The sequence below is a fragment of the Crocuta crocuta genome, unplaced genomic scaffold, assembly GCF_008692635.1.
Source record: "Crocuta crocuta isolate KB4526 unplaced genomic scaffold, BGI_CrCroc_1.0 scaffold253, whole genome shotgun sequence".
Taxonomy (NCBI): domain Eukaryota; kingdom Metazoa; phylum Chordata; class Mammalia; order Carnivora; family Hyaenidae; genus Crocuta; species Crocuta crocuta.
The window spans coordinates 5,120,440-5,140,755 of NW_027529451.1; the positions used below are offsets into that span (position 1 = coordinate 5,120,440).

The 20,316-nt window shown below is 35.1% G+C and overlaps 1 protein-coding gene across 3 annotated transcripts in view; it reads right to left on the reverse strand.

Moving 5' to 3' along the window:
- Positions 1-20,316, reverse strand: part of AZI2 (5-azacytidine induced 2) — a 43,336-nt gene that overhangs the window by 3,085 nt on the left and 19,935 nt on the right. For all 3 annotated transcript variants that reach the window (XM_077760742.1, XM_077760741.1, XM_077760743.1), the window contains exons 2-7: positions 19,098-19,318; positions 17,660-17,785; positions 17,087-17,186; positions 15,844-15,992; positions 6,431-6,489; positions 1,119-1,237 (exon numbers count right to left, since the gene is read on the reverse strand). In XM_077760742.1, the coding sequence (XP_077616868.1) occupies positions 1,119-1,237; positions 6,431-6,489; positions 15,844-15,992; positions 17,087-17,186; positions 17,660-17,785; positions 19,098-19,313 (769 nt within the window). In that variant the 5' untranslated portion in view covers positions 19,314-19,318. The remainder of the gene's footprint in view (positions 1-1,118; positions 1,238-6,430; positions 6,490-15,843; positions 15,993-17,086; positions 17,187-17,659; positions 17,786-19,097; positions 19,319-20,316) is intronic.

Sequence of the window (20,316 nt, forward strand, 5' to 3'; positions counted from 1 at the left end):
AAACTGTATCTGTTATATAAACAAAGTCTTCCTAAAAACTCCCTGCAAAATTGTTCTGCATTCCTTTTAAGAGAAGTTTTACCTCTACCAATTGACACACATTTGCCTCATAAGGACCCCTGGTCATTGGAAAACTCAAGGGCAAAATGAACCATAAATTAAGTTGGAGCCTGCCTGATTCATAAATTACTCTCTAGAAACTGAAAGGGATTTTTATTTTAGTTTTCCTTTTTCCCTACTAGTAAACACTCCTGAGGAGATTTCTAAAATACATTTCTCTTGTGCCCTCTTTAGGGACAATCCAAGGTGCATATCATTTTAAATTAAGGGTGGTGGTGATTTTTTTTTTTCTTACCAAAAGTCACATCTAATTCCTTAAAATAAATTTTCAGACAAATTTATATTATACAACTTTTCAGAAATAAAATTCTGTAATAAAAGGTATGGATGTACTGACTTCTCTGAGGTATAGTAAGAGTTTTGGTAAAGTAGCCGCTAACTACTAGGTTAGGCCCAAAATTAAAAAAGTGTAGTCAGCCAAGCAGTTAATATGAAAAGCAGATCGATGAAAATTCTTTGTTTCCTTGAAAGGGATAGTGGGATAACACATAGTTACCATTCTAAACAGTCTATCCTTTATGGGAAGGAAAATTAAGTTTACCAAAGGAAAACAACTCAAATTATGCATCAGTTATTTTTTTCAAAACTAATTTAAAGAGCTAGGTCTTCGATATATTCTCTAGCACTGGAATGAAAAATAGCTTTTGATGTCTTGATGCCTTTTTTTTTTTTTTTAAATATAAGGAGGAGTTGTGGTAAAAGGTCAGCTAGAGCAAACTTAACACCTCAGCCTTATACACATAAGCAACACTTGGCTGAGAAAAAAAGCCACAAGGGGAAAAGAATACAGTACCGAAGAAAAAACACATCAGCAACACCTTTATGTGTGAAGTTGACCAGTATGAGAATGAAGCCCGAGCAGAGAATAGGTAGGCTGTGAACATACTATATATACTTTGGCTTATCAAAATCATCTGATGAGATTTTGATAAACGATAGCCAGTTGCTCTTCAAGCTGTTTGGCTGGAATCAGTGGTTTCCAGCCAACATTTACTTGCCTTTCTTGATTGTAGTTGGGGTTTTCAGTTTTCTTAGTAGTTCAGCTTGTACTTGAGTCACTAAATGTAAATTAGACATTTCTCTCTTCAGTTCCCAGTATGCGTTTTGCATATTATCACTGAAATACAGATTTTTAAAAAGTTGATGTTTATTTTCTTTATGGACAGAAAGGAGTAACTTTAAAACAGAAAGAAGCATATCTGCATTTCTGCTGCAGTTAGTTTTGAGGTGATACAAACGAAACTAAACTTCCTCATTAAATAACTGAAATATAATTAGGGCATTAGGACAAGTGAAAAGATCTTAATAATAATAATAATAATACTGATCTAATTTCTAGCCACTAATTGAACTATACTAAATGGAAGGGTATTTAACAAAAAGAAGTATTATCACCAAGTTTCTTAGAGTTCTCAGAATTGAGGTTTTCATTACAGCTCATAATGTGCAGTGGTGTTACTATCATACTTTTTGAGTGAAGGAGAATGTTCTTAATTTGCAAATCTGATAAAAAATAGTGACATTTATTTATGTATACAGTTTTAATTTGTATTTATCTCTTGATTATTCGGTTTTGACACTGAATTGTGAATATTGTGAATATATCCCTAAACCCACATCAAAATAAAATTTAGGTTTCATGCATTCCATTCTTTTATGTTTGACTGGGCTGTCTCATATTGTTGGTTCTAAACCAATGTGACATGACAGCACAAGACAGAAAGAGCCAGATGATTTCCTGGTAAGGGAAAAGAAGCTAGAGAAGGAGAGCGAGAGAATTATATGAACCAGAAATTAAAAACTTCACAAATGCCTCTCATTTTCATAATTAAAAGTATTTTACTTCAAGGATCTGAGCAGTTACAAATTAGCTATTTTAAACCTAATCTGTAAAAGTTTCATTCTTCCATTAAATATTATTTGGATATTCATTATTTTCTTTATTTAGGTTTTTAATTGCCAACTAACTGAACTGAAATTCTTCAATATATGTTCTTACTTTGCTGTACAAGAATATGTGAAATATTAAGAACTGATCTCACAGTATTCAAACAACCATTATAGCCCCTTAAAGATATTGGTGTAAACTTGATAATAAGTAAATAAAATTAGAAAATGGTATTTCATGCTTCAATTTTTATCTAGCTGTGAACAAAAACCTTTAAACCAAGGGATAATATCTTGGTATCTAATATCCTAATTATGAAGCAACACATCTACTCAAGAATAATTACATGGAATGTAAGTATACATACATTTTTGGCAAGATATTTCTATTCCACTCCAATCACAATTCTTTCAATAGAAACAGAATAAACTTTATAGTGCTTTTGGAAAAAATCTACATGTTTTAATCTATTGTGAATGTTATCTGTCAAACAGCAGTCTATTATAAAAATCACAGGCTTTTTGCAGGTTTTTGATAAGTGTGAAATAATTACTTCGCAAAAATTAGTTAACCACTTTACTTCACCAGTAAACATCTGAGCTGTATGCTACAATAAATGTTTCACATAGGAACCTGTCTTAAGTGTGAAGGGTTGTTGGTTCCTTGTTGCAATTCTGGGCATTCAGTATGCTTTCCAGAGAGTTATGTTACCCAGCAGTAAGTGTAAGTGCTGTACATGTGCTAATGCATGCAGACAGTCATGATATGAATATACGGTTTAAAAATAGTGTTTAATTATTGTCATGAGATGGTAAGTAAGTACCTGACTTGGAGAAAACTAAATACTGAAGACTGTGTTTGGATCCTAGAATAACATACACATTTAATCATTCAAAATAGCTAAACATGTACAATAAAAGACAATTATAACAGAAGTGTTAAAGCAGTGTCTAATACACATTTTCCAATTCAATGAAGACTACTTATAAACTAGTTAAACTAAAATCTAGGTCACCAACTTTAAAATACATCTAAGTCTTTTGCCCTTAAAGTCATATGAATTAAAAACAGATTTTTAAAAAGTCTAAATTACTAAGTATAAGCTCTCCCTCTTGTGGATTAACAAAGCAATCACAGTCACTTTAAAGTTAATATTAAGGTGCTATAGTCTTCAGTGTTAAATATTCTGTACAAGTAGAATTAAAAATTTTTTAAATCATTACTTGAGACTGGAAAAGGCAAGTTGTCATCCACAAATCTTTGGCAGAGTTCCAACTAACCGTCATTTATCTAGGTATTTTTGAGATCGTATAGTCTGGCTTTACCACCCCACCTCCCCCAAACCAGTAGTGTGAACAAAGTTAAATTTTGCTCTAAATGACATACATACACACATTTTCTTTCACCTATAAAAAATGATAATCCTACTTGGAACACTGAGATACAACACTAAAGCATCCCAAGGAGAACCCTAAAAAAATAAAATAGATGAAACAAAATAATGATGGCTGAGCATTTCACCCATGTTCTCACACCAGCTTGGCAAACTGGGTAACCACATTTTCCTTGTGAGGAAACACAAGAACTTACTCCATACTCTAACATGTTGCTGATCAAAGCCATCTTTTAATAATCTAATGACTGCTGCCATTTTGGGGTAACATGTTTTTATATCATCACCACCATCCTCTTCATTAGACATTTACTACCAAGCACCTACAACATACTGACTGCCAACACAATCTTCTTAGCCCCAGTATAAAATCTTAACCCTCTAAAATTTAAATGTAATTAAGCTTGCTTATCCATATCTCCATGAGATACACGCGCTACTTACAAACTGTGTAAAAGACCAGTTTTCTTCATTGACAATATACATTTAATACTGAAAGGAATATTCCTTGTATAGGAAAAATCAACTTAATTGTTTACTTCACCTATACTATTTTTCTTTAGCTTCTGAAAATTGACTGAACTATTCTATCACCCAGAAGAACTACAAAGTATGAAAGTCTTACCCAAAAGCTAAAGACTTAGAAATCTACATTTTGACCACTGTGATTCCCCATAACCAAGTATCTTTCAGACATTTTTGATTGTGGGGCACACAAGGAACCAATTTACACTGCAACCCAAAGAACCAAGTTATAAGAAACCATACTTACACCCTTATTATGTGTAATATACTCTGGTATGTTCTGTTTTATTCAGTATTTTTATAAATACTCTTAACTCACAAAATTTCACAATGACTAAAGGAACACAGCACAATTTGAAAAATATTAATCCATATTTTCTAAACTAAAGATTTACATTTTAAGAAGTTCAAGTTTACCCCATACCTTCATTAGTTTAAGAACTGAGTGCAACAACCTAAAGCTAATAACAAATGAACACTGGCAGGAAATGGCCAAATTTCTGATAGGACTGTTACTGTTAAATGATGTTGTATAGAGTAAAGGCCTCCAGTAATTACATTAGGGAAACAGTGCAGTACCTCATCTGCCTGCCAATACATGATGGAAGAAAAATGAAAAAAGTGTTCCCACAAAGGGGTATTTACAAATAACTGAAGAATAATCCTTAAAACTATGTAAAATTGTACTTAAAAGTTTTATGGAAACATTCCTATGTACTTTTTGCTACTGTAATAATCAATATGAATTGTTCTACTTAAAAGTGATGAGGTAACTTACAAATATTAATAAAACACAGGACTGACTAGACTAGAAATAGGTATGCATGAGAAGGTGAAGGCAAAACAAGACAAAATGCAGGTAACATAGAAATGAATGATACAGGGTATACCAAGGGTAAGCTACAAATGTGGCTGTTAGTTTTCTAGTCAGAAACCGGAAGAGGGAAACCTAATCCGTTTGGCAATCCATACTGCTTACATAAAATAAATGCAAACCAACTTGTAAAAAGCCATACATACAACTTGAACACTAGGAAACCAGTAGGACATCATACAGTTCTTGTAGCACACAAGTAACTTCTACAGCTAACAACTGAAGGTAATTCTGTCTAAAAACTGTCTCACTCAGCTGATACCCTGAATTAATACTGAAGAGAATTCAAAAGTGCACTTTGAAGCCACAGTTACATATCTAATCCAGCAGCCTCAAAAGGTAGACTCACCTCCTTGGACCTTCATCCTCCTCTAAATCCTGGTGTTTTCTTTACTGTGTTATTACTTATACGGTGTCTCCAGAGACATTTTGAGGGGACCAGTTTTTCCAGTTATTCTCAGTAGATGTGACCCAAATTTACGTAAAATTTCCCATGAAAAGAAGCAGGCGTCTCATTCTGTATCATGTACTTCTAATACACTATATAGGTTAGCCCCTTTATTTGACCTACTCTGATTTTAATACATTTTTTGTTCCCTGCTTTTTTCCAAAAATGGTTTGAAGAGGTTTATAAAAATGATAAACGTAACAAATTAAAGGAAAACCTAGGCTGACAGGAAAAAAGGTAACTTTGATTTAAATAAAAAAAAGACAACGTTGAGAAAGAATTTACACGGACACTGAACTAGACACACTGTTTAAAAAAGAAAAACTTCCTTGCTATAAAGCTGGATGAAACTTGAAGGCATAACTGACTAGCTGTTCAAATGGCAGTTTATTAATTAGAATTGTTATGGTAATTGTTATAATTCCCTAAAGCCTAAAAGACTCTGGCCCTATAAAGAAAAACTTTGCCTATCCCTGGATCTAGAAGATTGGCTGCAATCCTACAATTTTGCCCTAGTTGATCATTTCTCTCAATCAGGTTTTGGTAGGAACAGGTATGAGCCATTTCACATTGTTTACTTTTGCTCAGTAAACTTTGGAAGCCAAATGATCAAGCAGTGAAGTCAACTCACTATTTTTCATTGGATGAAACTATCCTTCTAGAGAAGAGCTGCTAAAATCAGATAATTTAAAACACAGTACTTGTTACTTAAGTAAAAATGACATATATTTAAGAAAAAAGGGTTAAAGTAGCATACATGAACTCTGATAGCTACTTTTGTTTTTACCCCAAGAGGACAGTTCTTTTAAAATTTATGTTATACCAAAGACTAAGGTGGTCCAAATTTGCCCTTAAGGTGGGATTACCGTATATGGACATGTTTAATTCTTCAAGTACAAAATCAGGATTTATTGCAGAACACTTTCTAGACAGCTCCTTAAAAATCTAAAATATCGAGTGTTCAAAAATTTTGCTTCACATATGGCATCACAATATGTATTTTTCTACTAAAGTTCAAACCTACTGCTAAAGAACAGTTAAATGTTTTTATAAATCCACTGTGATCGGAGATTACATGCAGTGCCCAAATAGTATCCATTCATTTTTAAAGTTAAATCACAACAGAAATCTAGGTAACTTATATACAATGTGTTATTTTTGAATTCTGAAGAATGTTCATACCTTGAAATGCTCAGTCTTTGGAGATCACTGCTCTTCAGATTGTCCTCCTGAGACGGATCCTGTCATTTAAAAAGTATTAAAGTTATAATTGTTAGGTATACATCTGTTTCCCAAACTAGTACTTTATGATGTGGGAGTTTCACATATACAGGGGCCCATGGCTACAAAATACTGGGAAACACTGTTCAAGTCAAACACATTTCTATACTATGGAACTTCTCAGAACCTCTGGTATACAACAGCATACAGTGAATAGCTAAATGGGTTATTATTAGGTGCCTTAGACCTCTATACCAACTCCATTTTACAGAACCAGTGTTTTCTAAACTTCTTTGGGTCTAGTGTCTTTTTCTTTCCCCAAAGGATCTTTTCTAAATATAAATGACTGGAATATGGGGGATATATAAAGTCTAAAAGGGCCATAGTAGAACTGATCCTGGAAACTTGACCTCATTAATACCAAACAGTAATCAACTGAGTAAAAAAAACCCCAAAAACAAAATATCTTACTGTTATGTCAACACAGAGATGCTAATTCACACTTTTAATTTCAACTTGGAACCTCCTATAAATTTGCATTAAGCATTCCACTCTTCCTTTTTCTGGTTCATTTCTTTATCTCAGCTGTAACCATTTTTTAGTTTTAAATCTTCCCTATCCCTGCCAAATAAATTCCTACGTAGGTCAAGGACCAAGTCTTAAATTTAAAAAAAAAGAAAAATCCTTTTAATTAATCTTAAACTCTTAAGTTTCTTACTCCTTCAGATACCATTTCAGCAGTAAGTGAAACATGATTTCTAAAGTTTCTTCTATCTTTAAATGTGTTTCTATAATTTATGATGAGTTAAACTAAATTTATGCCCTAGCACCATCTAGTGGAAAAGAGTAACTAATAACTGAACTATACACATACACCCTTAACAGTTTTGCTTTTCTGGATTACCTTAAGTTTTTTTTTTTTGAAACACATTCACGTAATAAATATACTATATACTAGGCACTATGCAAAATGTGTTAAATACTATCTAACCTTCATTTAAAAACAGTATTTAAAAGTCTACTTAAAGAAAACAAGTTCAGAAGAATTAAATGATATTCCTAACTTTACATAATTAATTAACAACACCATAATTATGAGCCAAGTTTTTACAATGCCATGGTACTGCTTCCTTACTCTAAGGAAATACTCATTATATAAAAAGCTATCAATTTCCTTTCTCTATTTACTGACAATTAGAATTCAGAGCTACAAGGTACAGGTCCTTTCTTGCAAGTTTATCTTTTTAAAAAGAAGCCTCTAAAGAAGATGGCAAAGTAGGAGGATCGTAAGCTCACCTTGCTCCACAGATACAACCAGTTAACATCCACATCAGTGTAAATAACCGACAAAATGACCTGAGGAATGGCAGAACAGATTCTCCACAGCAAAAGGTAAAGAAGAGACCATATTGAAGAGGTAGGAAGAGCAGAGATGCCATCTGGAGCTAAATGGACCCATGGGTCTATCTGAAGGAGGGAGGAACATTGTAGGCACAGAGAAAGGAGAAAACCACTCACCCTCACACTAGGTACCCCAGGCAGGGGAACACACACAGGGAAGACAAATCGCCAAAGAATCCCTGTAACATTTGGCTTTGAAAACCAGAGGGGCCTAATTTCCCAAGTTCTTACAATCAGCGGGGCTTAAAACCTGGGACTTGACAAATCAGTGAGCTCAGCTCTGGGAGAGAGGGGAGGGCAAGAGGAAACAGAATCCCCGCCCTTGAAGAGACAGGACAATGAAACCCAAGAAGATACAGTAGCACTGTGAAAAAGGCTTCATGTATATACGGCAGAGAGATTAGTTTACTAATCTTGGAGCATGTGCTGAAGGAGCAGGGATCACTGGGAGACTTCTTCAAGAAGAAGAGAGCTGCTGTGTGCTACTTCCTCCCCCTGGGGACATGGATACATGCAAGACCAGTGCAGCACACTCTCCACCTAGCTGGCTGATAGCCTGCCCCCATGCTTCTGCAGTTCTGCCCTCTCCAACCCAACCAGCTTCCAGTTTTGGGCAGCAGCAGGTACCCTCCCACAACCAACCAGCACAGACCTTGCTGGCACTGAATGTACTGCTCCCCACACTCTCCTGGGGACTCCCCCCGCCACACCAACCATAAAACAATTCTCAAAAGCAGCTACAGCTCCCCTCCCACAGTAGACCCCTCCCACTCAAACCATGCTAACACCATATGCCCTCCCCCAACATTTTCCTATGGATCTGTTCCTTTCAATATGTCCTTGTCTGGAACCCATCCAAAGGGGTACTACAACCCTGGAGCTGTGCAGTCAGCCCTGAGAGGGGCCAGCACCACTGCAAAAGTGACTCCTGCCCTGGGGAGACAGGCAAAGAACCACACACACACCAGTCTGGCTGCAGCTGGAGCAATGAGTAGGGGGTAGACATCTGGTCTGACTACAGGGCCTGCCCACCAACAAAATCTTCTGAAGGCACAACACAGGGAAAGTTTTGCTCTGAAGTTCAGGGCTACTGCATCTCTCGGGAAAGCCTGGTATGCTATGACTGAAGGCCAAGGCTGCCCTAGACTGGCCCACTAACACAGGGACCAGACCCTACCACAAGAGGCAAAGAAGGGCATTGCAGATGACTGAAGGTAAAAGTGGCTTGGCCCAAACAGTAAGGAGCAGGAGATGCTCCTGAAATGTGAGGTTCTGGTGAACAGGGGACATTGTACTATATGGCACTACAGGACCTCTTCTTCATAATGCCACTATTTCAAGAGCTGGAGACATAGCTGACTTTCCTAACACATAGAAACAAACAAAATTAAGAGACACAGAATTATGTCCCAAAAGAAAGAAAAGGACAAGTTCATAGCAAGAGACCTAAACAAAACAGAGAAGAAGTAATATGGATGATGGAGTATTTAAAATAATAGTCATAAAGATATTCACTAGACTTGAGAAGAGTGGACGGCCTCAGTGACATCCTTACAAAAGAGACAGAAACCATAAAAATATAAACCATAAGAGCTGAAGAAATCAATAACTGAAATTAGAAATGTACTAGATGAAACAGTGCACTGGAGAAAGAAGAAAGGATAAGTGACCTGAAGGACAGAGTAATGGAAAGCAATCAAGCTGAACAGAAGAAAGGAAAAATCATAATAATAAATGAAAAGACATAGGGAGTTCAGTGACACCATCAAGTGTAATAATATTTATACCCTAAGGACATGACAAGGAGAGAAGAGAATGAAACGGGGACAAAGTTTATTTGAAGAAATAAATTTGGGAAGCTGAAAATTTCCCGAATTTGAGTGAAGAAACAGAAACCCAGATAGAGGAGGCACATAAAGCCCCCAATAAAATCGATCCAAGAGGTGGACAGCAAGACACATCGTAACTACAACGGCAAAAGGTAGTGATAAGAATTTTAAATGCAGCAAGAGAACACACATACATGGGAACCCCCATGTGGCTACCAGCTGATTTTTCACCAGAAAGTCTGCAGGCCAGAAGGGAGTAGCATGATACATCCAAAATGCTGAAAGAAAAAAAACCCTGCAGCAAATAACACTAGAAAGAGCAAAGATTATCACTGAAGAGATAAATGGTTCTCTAAACAAAGGTTAAAGGAATTCATCACCACTAAACCAACCGTACAAGAAAGGTTAAAGGGGACACTTTGAGTGGAAAGAAAGACCATTAGTAGGAATAAAAAAAGAAAGGAGCACAAAAACAGTAGAATTTGTATCTATAAAAACCAGCCAAGGAATTCACAAAATAAAAGGATGTAAAATATGACACCAGATACTAAAACATTAGGTGAAGAGGAGTAAATACTGGATTCAAACTTAAGTGACCACTGACTGCCATATGCATAAAATGTTATATGCAAAAATAATGGTACTACAAGTTGCAAAATCCACTGATAGATATGCAAAAAATAAAGAGCATCACTGTAGAAAGTCAGCAAACCAGGAGAATACAAGAGAAGTAACAGAGCAGAACTACAAAAACAACCATTAACAGGTAATAGAATGGCAATAAGTATACACATATGCTGTTTCAAAGGGACACATGCACCCCAATGTTTATAGCAACACTATCAACAATAATCAAAGTATGGAAAGAGGCCAATGTCCATCGATGGATGAATGGATAAAGAAGATGTGATACATATATAAATACACAATGGAGTATTATTTGGCAATCAAAAAGAATGAAATCTTGCCATTTGCAACTACGTGGATGGAACTAGAGTGTACCATGCTAAGCGAAATTAGTCAGAGAAAGACAAATATCATATGACTTCACTCATATGAGGACTTTAAGATACAAAGACAAAGATGAACATAAGGGAAGGGAAGCAAAAATAATATAAAAACAGGGAGGGGGACAGAAACATAAGAGACTTAAATATGGAGAACAAACAGAAGATTACTGGAGTGGTTGTGGGAGGGGGGATGGACTAAATGGGTAAGGGGCATTAAGGAATCTACTCCTGAAATCACTGTTGCACTATACGGTAACTAACTTGGATGTAAACTTTAAAAAACTAATAAAAAATGGCAGTAAGTACATACCTATCAATAATTGCTTGGAATATAAATGGACTGAATGGTACAATAAAAAGACATAGGGTGATGGAATGGATTAAAAAATCCATCTATGGGCTGCCTACGAGGCTCATTATAGAACTAAAGACAAATGCAGATTGAAAGTAAAGGGATGGAAAAGCATTTGTCATACAAATGGTAGTGGGGGAAAAAAACAGGTTAGCAATACTTTTATGGGACAAAACTGACTGAAACAAAGACAACTGGGTGGCTCAGTTGGTTAAGTGTCTGACTCTGTTTCGGCTCAGGTCATGTTCTTACTGTTTCGTGGGTTTGAACCCCGTGTCGGGCTTTGCACTCACAGTGTATAGTTTGCTTGGGACTCTCTCTGTCTCCTTCTCTCTCTACTCCTCTCCTGCTCACACTGTCTCTGTCTCTTTCAAAATAAATAAGTATACATTAAAAAAAAAAGACAACAGAAAAAGGACACTATATAATCATAAATGGAACAATTCAACAATATAAGAATTGTAAATATTTATGCACTTAATGTGGAAGCACTCAAATACATACAGCAGATAATAACAAACAAAAGGAAGTAATCGATAGTAATATGATAATAGTAGGGAACATTAATATTCCACTTGTATCAATGGACAGATCACCCAAACAGCAAATCAACAAGAAAACAGTGGCTCTGAATGACACATTGGACCAGATGCATCTAACCAATATATTCAGAACATTCCATCCTAAAACAGAATAATACACATTCTTGTCAAGTGCACATGGAACATTCTCCAGAACAGATCTCCTATTAGGCAACAAAATAAGTGAAACAAATTCATAAAGACTGAAGTCATAGCATGCAGCTTTTCCAACCACAGTGCTATGAAACTACAAATCAACCACAAGAGAAAATCTGGAAAAATACAACACAGGGAGGTTAAATAACATGCTATTAAACAATGAATGGGTCAAGTAAGAAATCAAAGAGGAAATCAAAAATACATGAAAACAAATAGAAATGAAAATACAACAGTCCAAAATCTTTTGGATTCAGCAAAAGCTACTGTAAGAGGGAAGTTTATAGCAATACAGGTCTACCTGATAATGCAAGAAAAATCTCAAACAACCTAACCTGACACCTAAAAGAATTGAAAAGGAGAGCAAAACCCCAAACCAGTAGGTGGAAGAAAACAATAAAGATTACAGCAGAAATAAATGAAATAGAAACTAAAAACACAACAGAGCAGATCAAGAAAACCAGGAGCTGGTACTCTGAGAAGACCAACAAAATTGGTAAACCTTCAGCAAGATTCATTAAAAAACAAAAACAAAAACAAAAAAACCAGACTCAAAACAAAATCAGATATAAAAAAGGAGAAATAACAACCAACACTACAGAAATACACAGGATTGTAAGAGATTATGAAAAATAATATGCTAACAACCTAGAAAAAATGGAGAAGTTCCTAGAAACAGATAACCTCCCAAAACTGAAATCAGAAAATTTGAACAGACCAATTACCAGCAATGAAATTGAACAATCAAAAAATTCCCAACAAACACAAGTCCAGGACCAGATGGCTTCAAAGGTGAGTTTTATTAAACATTTAAAGAAGAATTAATACCTATTTCTCACAAACTATTCCAAAAATAGAAGAAAGCTTCTGAAAACATTCTATTTCTATGAGGCCAACATTACCCTGGTACCAAAACCAGACACTACACAAAAAAGGGAATTACAGGCCAATTCTGCTGATGGACATAGTTGCAAAAATCCTTAACAAAACACTCGCAAACTGAATGCTATACTACATTAAAAATTCATTCACCATGACTAAGTAGATTTTATTCCTAGGATCCAAGGGTGATTCAATACTCCCCAATCAATGTGATACATCAATGAACAAGAGAAGGAGCAAATAATCCAATAAAAACTGGACAAAAGATATTAACAGACATTTCTCCAAAGACATCCAGATGGCCAACAGACACATGAAAATATACTCAACATCACTCTTCATCTGGAAATGCAAATCAAAACCATACTGAGATATCACCTCACACTTGTCAGAATGGCTAAAATAAAAAACAGACAAATGTTGGCAAGGATGTGGAGAAAAAGGAACCCTCGTGTGTGCTGGTGGGAATGCAAACTGGTGTAGCCACTTTGAAAACACTTGGGAAGTTCCTCAAAAAGTTAAAAATAGAATTACCATATGATTCTGTAATTCCACTACTGGGTATTTACTCAAAGAATATGAAAACAGTAATTGTAAGGGATATATGCACCCCATTTTAATTGTGGCATTATTCACAATAGCCAAGATATGGAAGCTGCCCCAGTGTTCATCAGTATATGGATAAGGAGGATGTGTGTGTATGTATGCATAAAACAGACTACTATTCAGCCATAAAAGAGAATGAAATCTTGCCATCTGCAACAACATAGATGTATCTAGACAGTATAATGCTAAGTGAAATAAGCCAGAGAAAAACAAATACCATATGATTTTACTCAAAGAATTTAAAAACCAATGAACAAAGAAAAAGGAGACAAACCAGACTCTTAACTATAGAGAACAAATAGATGGTTATCAAAGGGGGTGGGGATGAGTTAAATATGTGAAGGGAATTAGGAGTACACTTATCATGATGAGCAGTTAGTAAGGTATAGCATTGCTGAATCACTATATTGTACACCTAAAACTAATATAAAATTGTATCCTAACTATACTGGAATTATATTTTTTTTAAAAGTGAAATTAAAAAATTTTTACAAAGTATATAAATAAACAAGCAACCATAGCAGCCAGGCAGCCAGCTAGCTAACTTCTCCAGACAAGTTTGTAGGACAGAATGCTTGAAGCCTTTGAAGGAACTGTGGTATGTAATCACAGGTTCAAAGGCACGGCGGTGGTTAACTTCAGATGTCAAGTAGGAAAAAAAGAATTTTGCTCTAACAGGAATTGACAGTAATTTCTGTAGTATTTCCCCTTTATCAGGCCTGGGGGATTGACAGCAAGTTCTCATTGTCCAGTTCAGAGGAGTTCATTTAGCAAAGGCCAAGGTAGACTGCTGTATTATTCTTAATGCCCAGCTCATTCTGAAGTGGTGGTCACCTTCAATAAAGACTACTTTACAGAAGAGAGAACTATCAGTTCCCTTTAAGGACAGCTGGGATTCAGGGGCAGTGTGCTGGCGGGCAGTCATGAAGTGTGGGAAGTAGTTCCTTTATCAGTTACTGGGATCCCAAGAGGAACCTGGGGTAGGTGACACAGCTCCTCAATGTGGACTTAGAATGATTTGATGGGCAAAATGGTTAAGATGAGAAATAATTATCTAACTGGTTATTTAAAATACAGGAAAGTATATAATGGTTGTTTGACCCTAGACTACTAACCTTGACAATTTCTTTAACAACTAATTTTTTAAGATTATTTTTTCCAAATTTCTATTTAAATTCAAATTTGTTAACACACAGTGCAACACTGGTTTCAGGAGTAGAATTCAGTAATTCACCACTCCTTAATACCCATCACCCATCTAGCTGACCTGTCACCCACCACCCTTCCTTAGCCCTCAATCTGTTCTCTATCATTAAGAGTCTAATGGTTTCCCTCTCCCCCCAAAATATGTTCATCTGTTTTGTTTTTTTAATTCCACACGAGTGAAATCATATGGTACTCTATTTGTCTTTCTCTGACTTTGCTTAGCATAATATACTCTAGCTCCATTCATGTCACTGCAAATGGCAATATTTCATTCTTTTTGATGGCTAATAGTCCACTGTGTATATATACCACCTCTTCTTTATCCATTCATTAGGTGATGGACATTGGGCTCTTTCCATACTTTGGCTATTATTTATAACAACTATTTTATTTAAAATTTTTTTTTTAATGTTTTATTTCTGAGAGAGAAACAGCATGAGAAGGGGAGGGTCAGAGAGAGAGGGAGACACAGAATCTGAAGCAGGCTCCAGGCTCTGAGCTGGCCGTCAGCACAGAGCCTGACGCAAGGCTCGAACCCACGAACCATGTGTTCATGACCTGAGCCAAAGTCGGATGTTCAACCGACTGAGCCACCCAGGCGCCCCCAGAACAGCTATTTTAAACTTTACATTTGGTGCATGTGCTCTCACACTCTTCTTCACTATTATTTCTTCTTTTTCCATTCAGTACTATCTGTCATGACATCTGAACTTGTAATTAAGTCTGTTAGAACTAATGTAAAGTATTAGTAAACAGACTTGGTGAGGACCTGAGAGGCAACATGTGTTTTAGTGGATGACTTTAGGCTAACCATACTTTAGCAGCTCAGCAGAGTTTTTTCTTTGCTTTTTCCCAATTAAAATCTCGGCTATCTGTTAAAAATTAAAGTCGTCCCAAAAGCATTCAACTTCTAAAAATTAGACTAACAAGTTTTTCCTTTTTTAAAGAATTCTAAAAATTAAGTTGTATATTATAGTATCTACACTAATCAAATTATTAAGCAAAATGATAAACTTCAAACTTGAGTTCTCTTTAAACTTTACAGGAAAAAATGAGTTAAGGAAATTGAAGGAAAGGAGTTTGAGAGAATACCTTTAATAAGTTAATAAACTAAAGTTTTTTAATGAGTTTTTTAAACAAAATTATGAATTCTGGGATTATGCTATAAGTATACAGTACATCAATTTTAGACAAAATGCCTAAAAGGGAAGATAAAAGTGAATTATTCAGAGACTATAACTCTCTAAGTAGCAACAATATATATTAAATCTATGATTTAATCCTTAGTTACAAATCCTACAGATAGCACACAGAGAATACTGAATTTCTCAATTTAATAATTCTGTAATACCATTTGTTTGGCTTTTTGTAGCTGTATTTTGAGATCACTACATTCTCTCCTCATCAGTTCCAACTCTTGTTCCAAACCATGGATCTTCAGGTCACAGCTCAACTTTTCCACCTCCCAGTTTGAAGAAGGTGGATTTAAATTCCTTATCACTAAAAAAAGGATGGACATTAAAATTGTTATTTTCTGCCTTCTACATTCGTTGCAATTCATTACACTCATAAAATGTAGGTAATACAAAAACTAATATAAAACATGCACAATTAACAGTTTTAAAAAAATAATTACGTTCAAAGATCTATGCTAATGAGAATATAAAACCTACCAATCTTGTTTTAGAATGTATTAATCACCCCAGTCCTGATCTTCTGTTTACATTAAAGCATAAGTTTGTAAGTCTGAAACTTCAAAATATACGACACTAACCAAATTGTAGACAAGTCAATAATCTACCTATGTAAGTCAAGGTTAAGACAGCGATAAAACTAAATGAAGTGAGGAACTTGAAACTCACGTAGCTAAGCACTCCATCTAGTACCTTCAGAGAGTATAAAGTTTGACCATCAGGCCAGGCCTAGAACATGATGTCAAAATGATTTATTCATAAACATTCCACTGTAGAAACTCAATACAACTGGACTTACCCTTGACTAAGGGCTTTGGACTTCCTACCTAGAAAAATTCCCAACCAGATACTCTAAGAGAGTTCATTTCAATCTCCTATCAAAAGGTCTCTCTCAGAGGCCTATTCTTCAGCTTGTCTCATCAGAATGTTCATGGGAACAGGCCAATACCAACCATATGCTCCATAACTAATTTTTCACTCTAGCATCTCATCTGCACATTTTAACAGCTTTCAGAAATTAAAAAAAAAAAAAAGTATTTGTAACTATTCCATGACAGTGCGTCTAAAAGTTCAGTAGAAAGGAAAAGCCAGGACATACCAGCAGGCAAGATGTTTTGACAAGGATGGGATTCTACTCCTTTCTTCATCTACTTCATCACAAACTAGCCCTGAACAAAAACCATCAAATTTTCTCTAGGAAAAGTGCAATTTGTATCTAAGGAAAAGTTAAAAGGGGCTGATATTTTGTGAAAGCAGCTCAGAGAAATTAATGTAAGCCTAAAATTATAAAATAAGTTAAGGCCTTAGCATACAGATATAGAAAACTGGTAATGGATATAACACATAAATGGAAAACTGTACTGATTTCGTTATAACATTTGTAACAAATAAGTGGCATACCCTGCTGAGTTTCCACCTCTGTCCTTAGCTGGAGAAGTTCTACTTCTTTAGATTGTAGCTGTTCATTCAATACTTTCAAAGATTCAGAGTTGTCTTTATTCTAGTTAAGTAGGGAAAATGCCAAATTACTGAATGCATTTACTGAATGCAGTAAAATCTATAGGTTGATATATATTAATTTTCAGGTAGATGAAAAAAACATATTGAGGCCTTTTAAAAAGCAAGGTGGGAAAATGAACCCAGTTTTTCACTAATCTCTTTTGTTGTTTTTCAAACTTAGGATATCGTTATTCACTGGCTTTTTTTTTTTTCTTTTCATTTTTAAAAGCATTGACACATTCTACTATGTCACGATTTTTCAAAATAAGTTTGTGGTGTTAGATATATTTAAGTCCTAAACATCATTACATACTAAGTAATTATTTTGTTCAGAAATAAGTTATAAATATTACTATTGAAAAATTCCTAATTTTGCCTTAAACATACTTAACAAATATAAATACTTATTTATAGTTTTAAGCTTCCTAAAGAATTCATTTCCAATATATAGATACTCTTTCTAAACCAACTTACCATTTTATCCAATTTGCTTTTCAAATTATCTCTATCAATGCAAACCTCTCGATATGCATGATAGGCCTTATTCACTTGTTCACGTCCCACAGAACTTGTTTCATCATCTAATCGAGCTCCTATAAGCTAAGAGAATGAAATTGGAGGAGAAAGCTTAAGAAGGTATTCTACAAACAAACAAATAACAAAGGAAGCCAGTCTTCTGATGGCTTATATCTTACTTTTTTGTAATGCAGGGATAAAGCCTGGCCTATAATTAAATAAACATTTCACTTCCAACAATTAAGCTTTACTAAGAAAAAAAAATACAGATAAGTATTTCATTTCCAACATCAGAAAAAGTCACAAGCTATGGTATACTTTGCTTTTTAGAAAATAAATGTGTTAGCTCATTAATACTAGATTACTCTAAAATAGAAATTAATAAGATTGTTGGTCACAAAGTTCAGAAATATTTCCAGTGTTAACTATACTAAATCACATTTTTCTACTTACTTTAAAAATAAACATAACTATGAACTCCAAAATGTTACCTTTTCTCACTCTATCCCTGTATATCACAAATTTACTTGATTATGATTAAAGAAAATGCATAGGAATACAAAAAAAAAATCATAATTTTTATAACTGACTTCATTTCTCTTACTTCACCTAGATGAATCAAACTCAACCAAGCCCTATCCTACAGTTTTTATAACAAGATAATTCATTTCCTTGGCAGCTAAGAATCCATTTCCTTCCCCTCTGGGGAAGCTGGTATTCATAAAATACAAATAAAACGGCCTAGTCTGAAGAAACACAAAACTTTAACGTTTAAGTTAAAACTTTAAAACTCAAAAATAAAAATATAAGCGAAGAATTCCCACAATCCAAAATCAAGTAGGTATGATGATTTATAATGGGATCAGCTATCAAGCTTATATATTCTAAAACATTTAAGAGTGTCTGGTTTCTGCATGAAAAAGGTAAACAGATGACATTAATTTATCAGTTGAAAGCATTATTCTGTGTGTTGAAAAACAAGAGAGAATGCTGAGGTAAAGATGATGTCAATTCTGGTGAAGACATTTTTAAACAGAATAATGTTACAGGAGTTTCCTCCTTTGGCACTTAATTTCCTTTGTTGTTATATAATTTTCTGCACACATATTAAAATCCTGAATAAAACACATACAGTTTATATAGGTAGGGAAATCTGAAAAGAGAAAAATCTATTCCAAGTTGCTGAATCCTATTCTATAAATATTCATCATGCACATGATATGTAAAGTATGATAAGTATAATAAGATAAGTACAGTGCTTAGGGTTTTAAGATTAGAAGTGAGTTATTCTTGGAAATTTATTACAACCATGGAAGACAGGATAGAAAAATACTTAAAACATCAAGTATTTTAAATTATTCTTTAAGTCATAAAACATAATAAAGACAATAATTACCTTTTCTTCCAAAAATCTTATTCTTTTCTTTAAGAAAGAGTTCTCTTTCTCTGAATCCTTAAGTCGTTTTTTGATGTCTTCATATGCAGTGACAAGGGCAAAGTGTGAAGCAACAGACTCATCTCCTGAATATATTGAGATTGGAGTCACTGTATCTCTCCTACGTGCTTTTTCATGATTCAGAATACAGATATCATCTTCTACCAGTGCATCCATGACAGCTTTTTAAAAAGAATATAAAATACAAATGTCTCAATGAATAAATGAGCAAGAAAAGAGAGATGTATTTAGAATGAGAGTACTGGGGCAATATTTAAAACTTTTCTTTTAGAGGCAGCATAACACACTGGTGAAGGGCACAGACTCTGAAATCAGATTCTAGGAGCTGCATCCAAGCATTACTACATAGAGTCAGTGTGGCTTTGGGCAAGATGCTTCATCTCTCTGCCTCAGTTTCCTTATTTTTAAAGTATAAGAAATCGTAGCAACTATTTCACAGAATTCATACGAATATTAAATGAGCTGACATTTATAAAACATTTGAACCAATCCAAGCTGTTATTAGTAAGTTTTAGAAAAAGTTGTGAAGCAGCATTTTTAAAAATAATAGTTTATTATCAGGTTGATTTCCATATAACACCCAGTCCTCATCCCAAAAATGCCCTTCTCCATGCCCATCACCCCCCTTCCCCTCTCCTCCACCCCCACCAGCCCTGTTTGTTCTCAGCATTCAAGAGTCTCTCATGGTTTGCCTCCCTCCCTCTCCCCAACTATTTTTCCCCTTCTTCTCCCCCATGGTCCTCCGTTAAGTTCTTCCTAATCCACCTATACATGCAAACATATGGTATCTGTCCTATTCTGCCTGACTTATTTCGCTCAGCATAACACTCTCAAGGTCCATCCATGTTGCTACACATGGCCAGATTTCATTCTTTCTCATTGCCATGTAGTATTCCATGGTATAGATAAACCACATCTTCTTGATCCATTCGTCTGTTGACGGACACTTAGGCTCTTTCTATGTTTTGGCTACTGTTGAGAGTGCTGCTATGAACATTGGGGTACACATGCCCCTATGCATCAGCACTCCTGTATCCCTTGGGTAAATTCCTAGCAGTGCTCTTGCTGGGTCATAGGGGAGTTCTAGTGTTAATTTTTTGAGGAACCTCCACACTGTCTTCCAGAAGGGCTGAACCAGTTTACATTCCCACAAACAGTG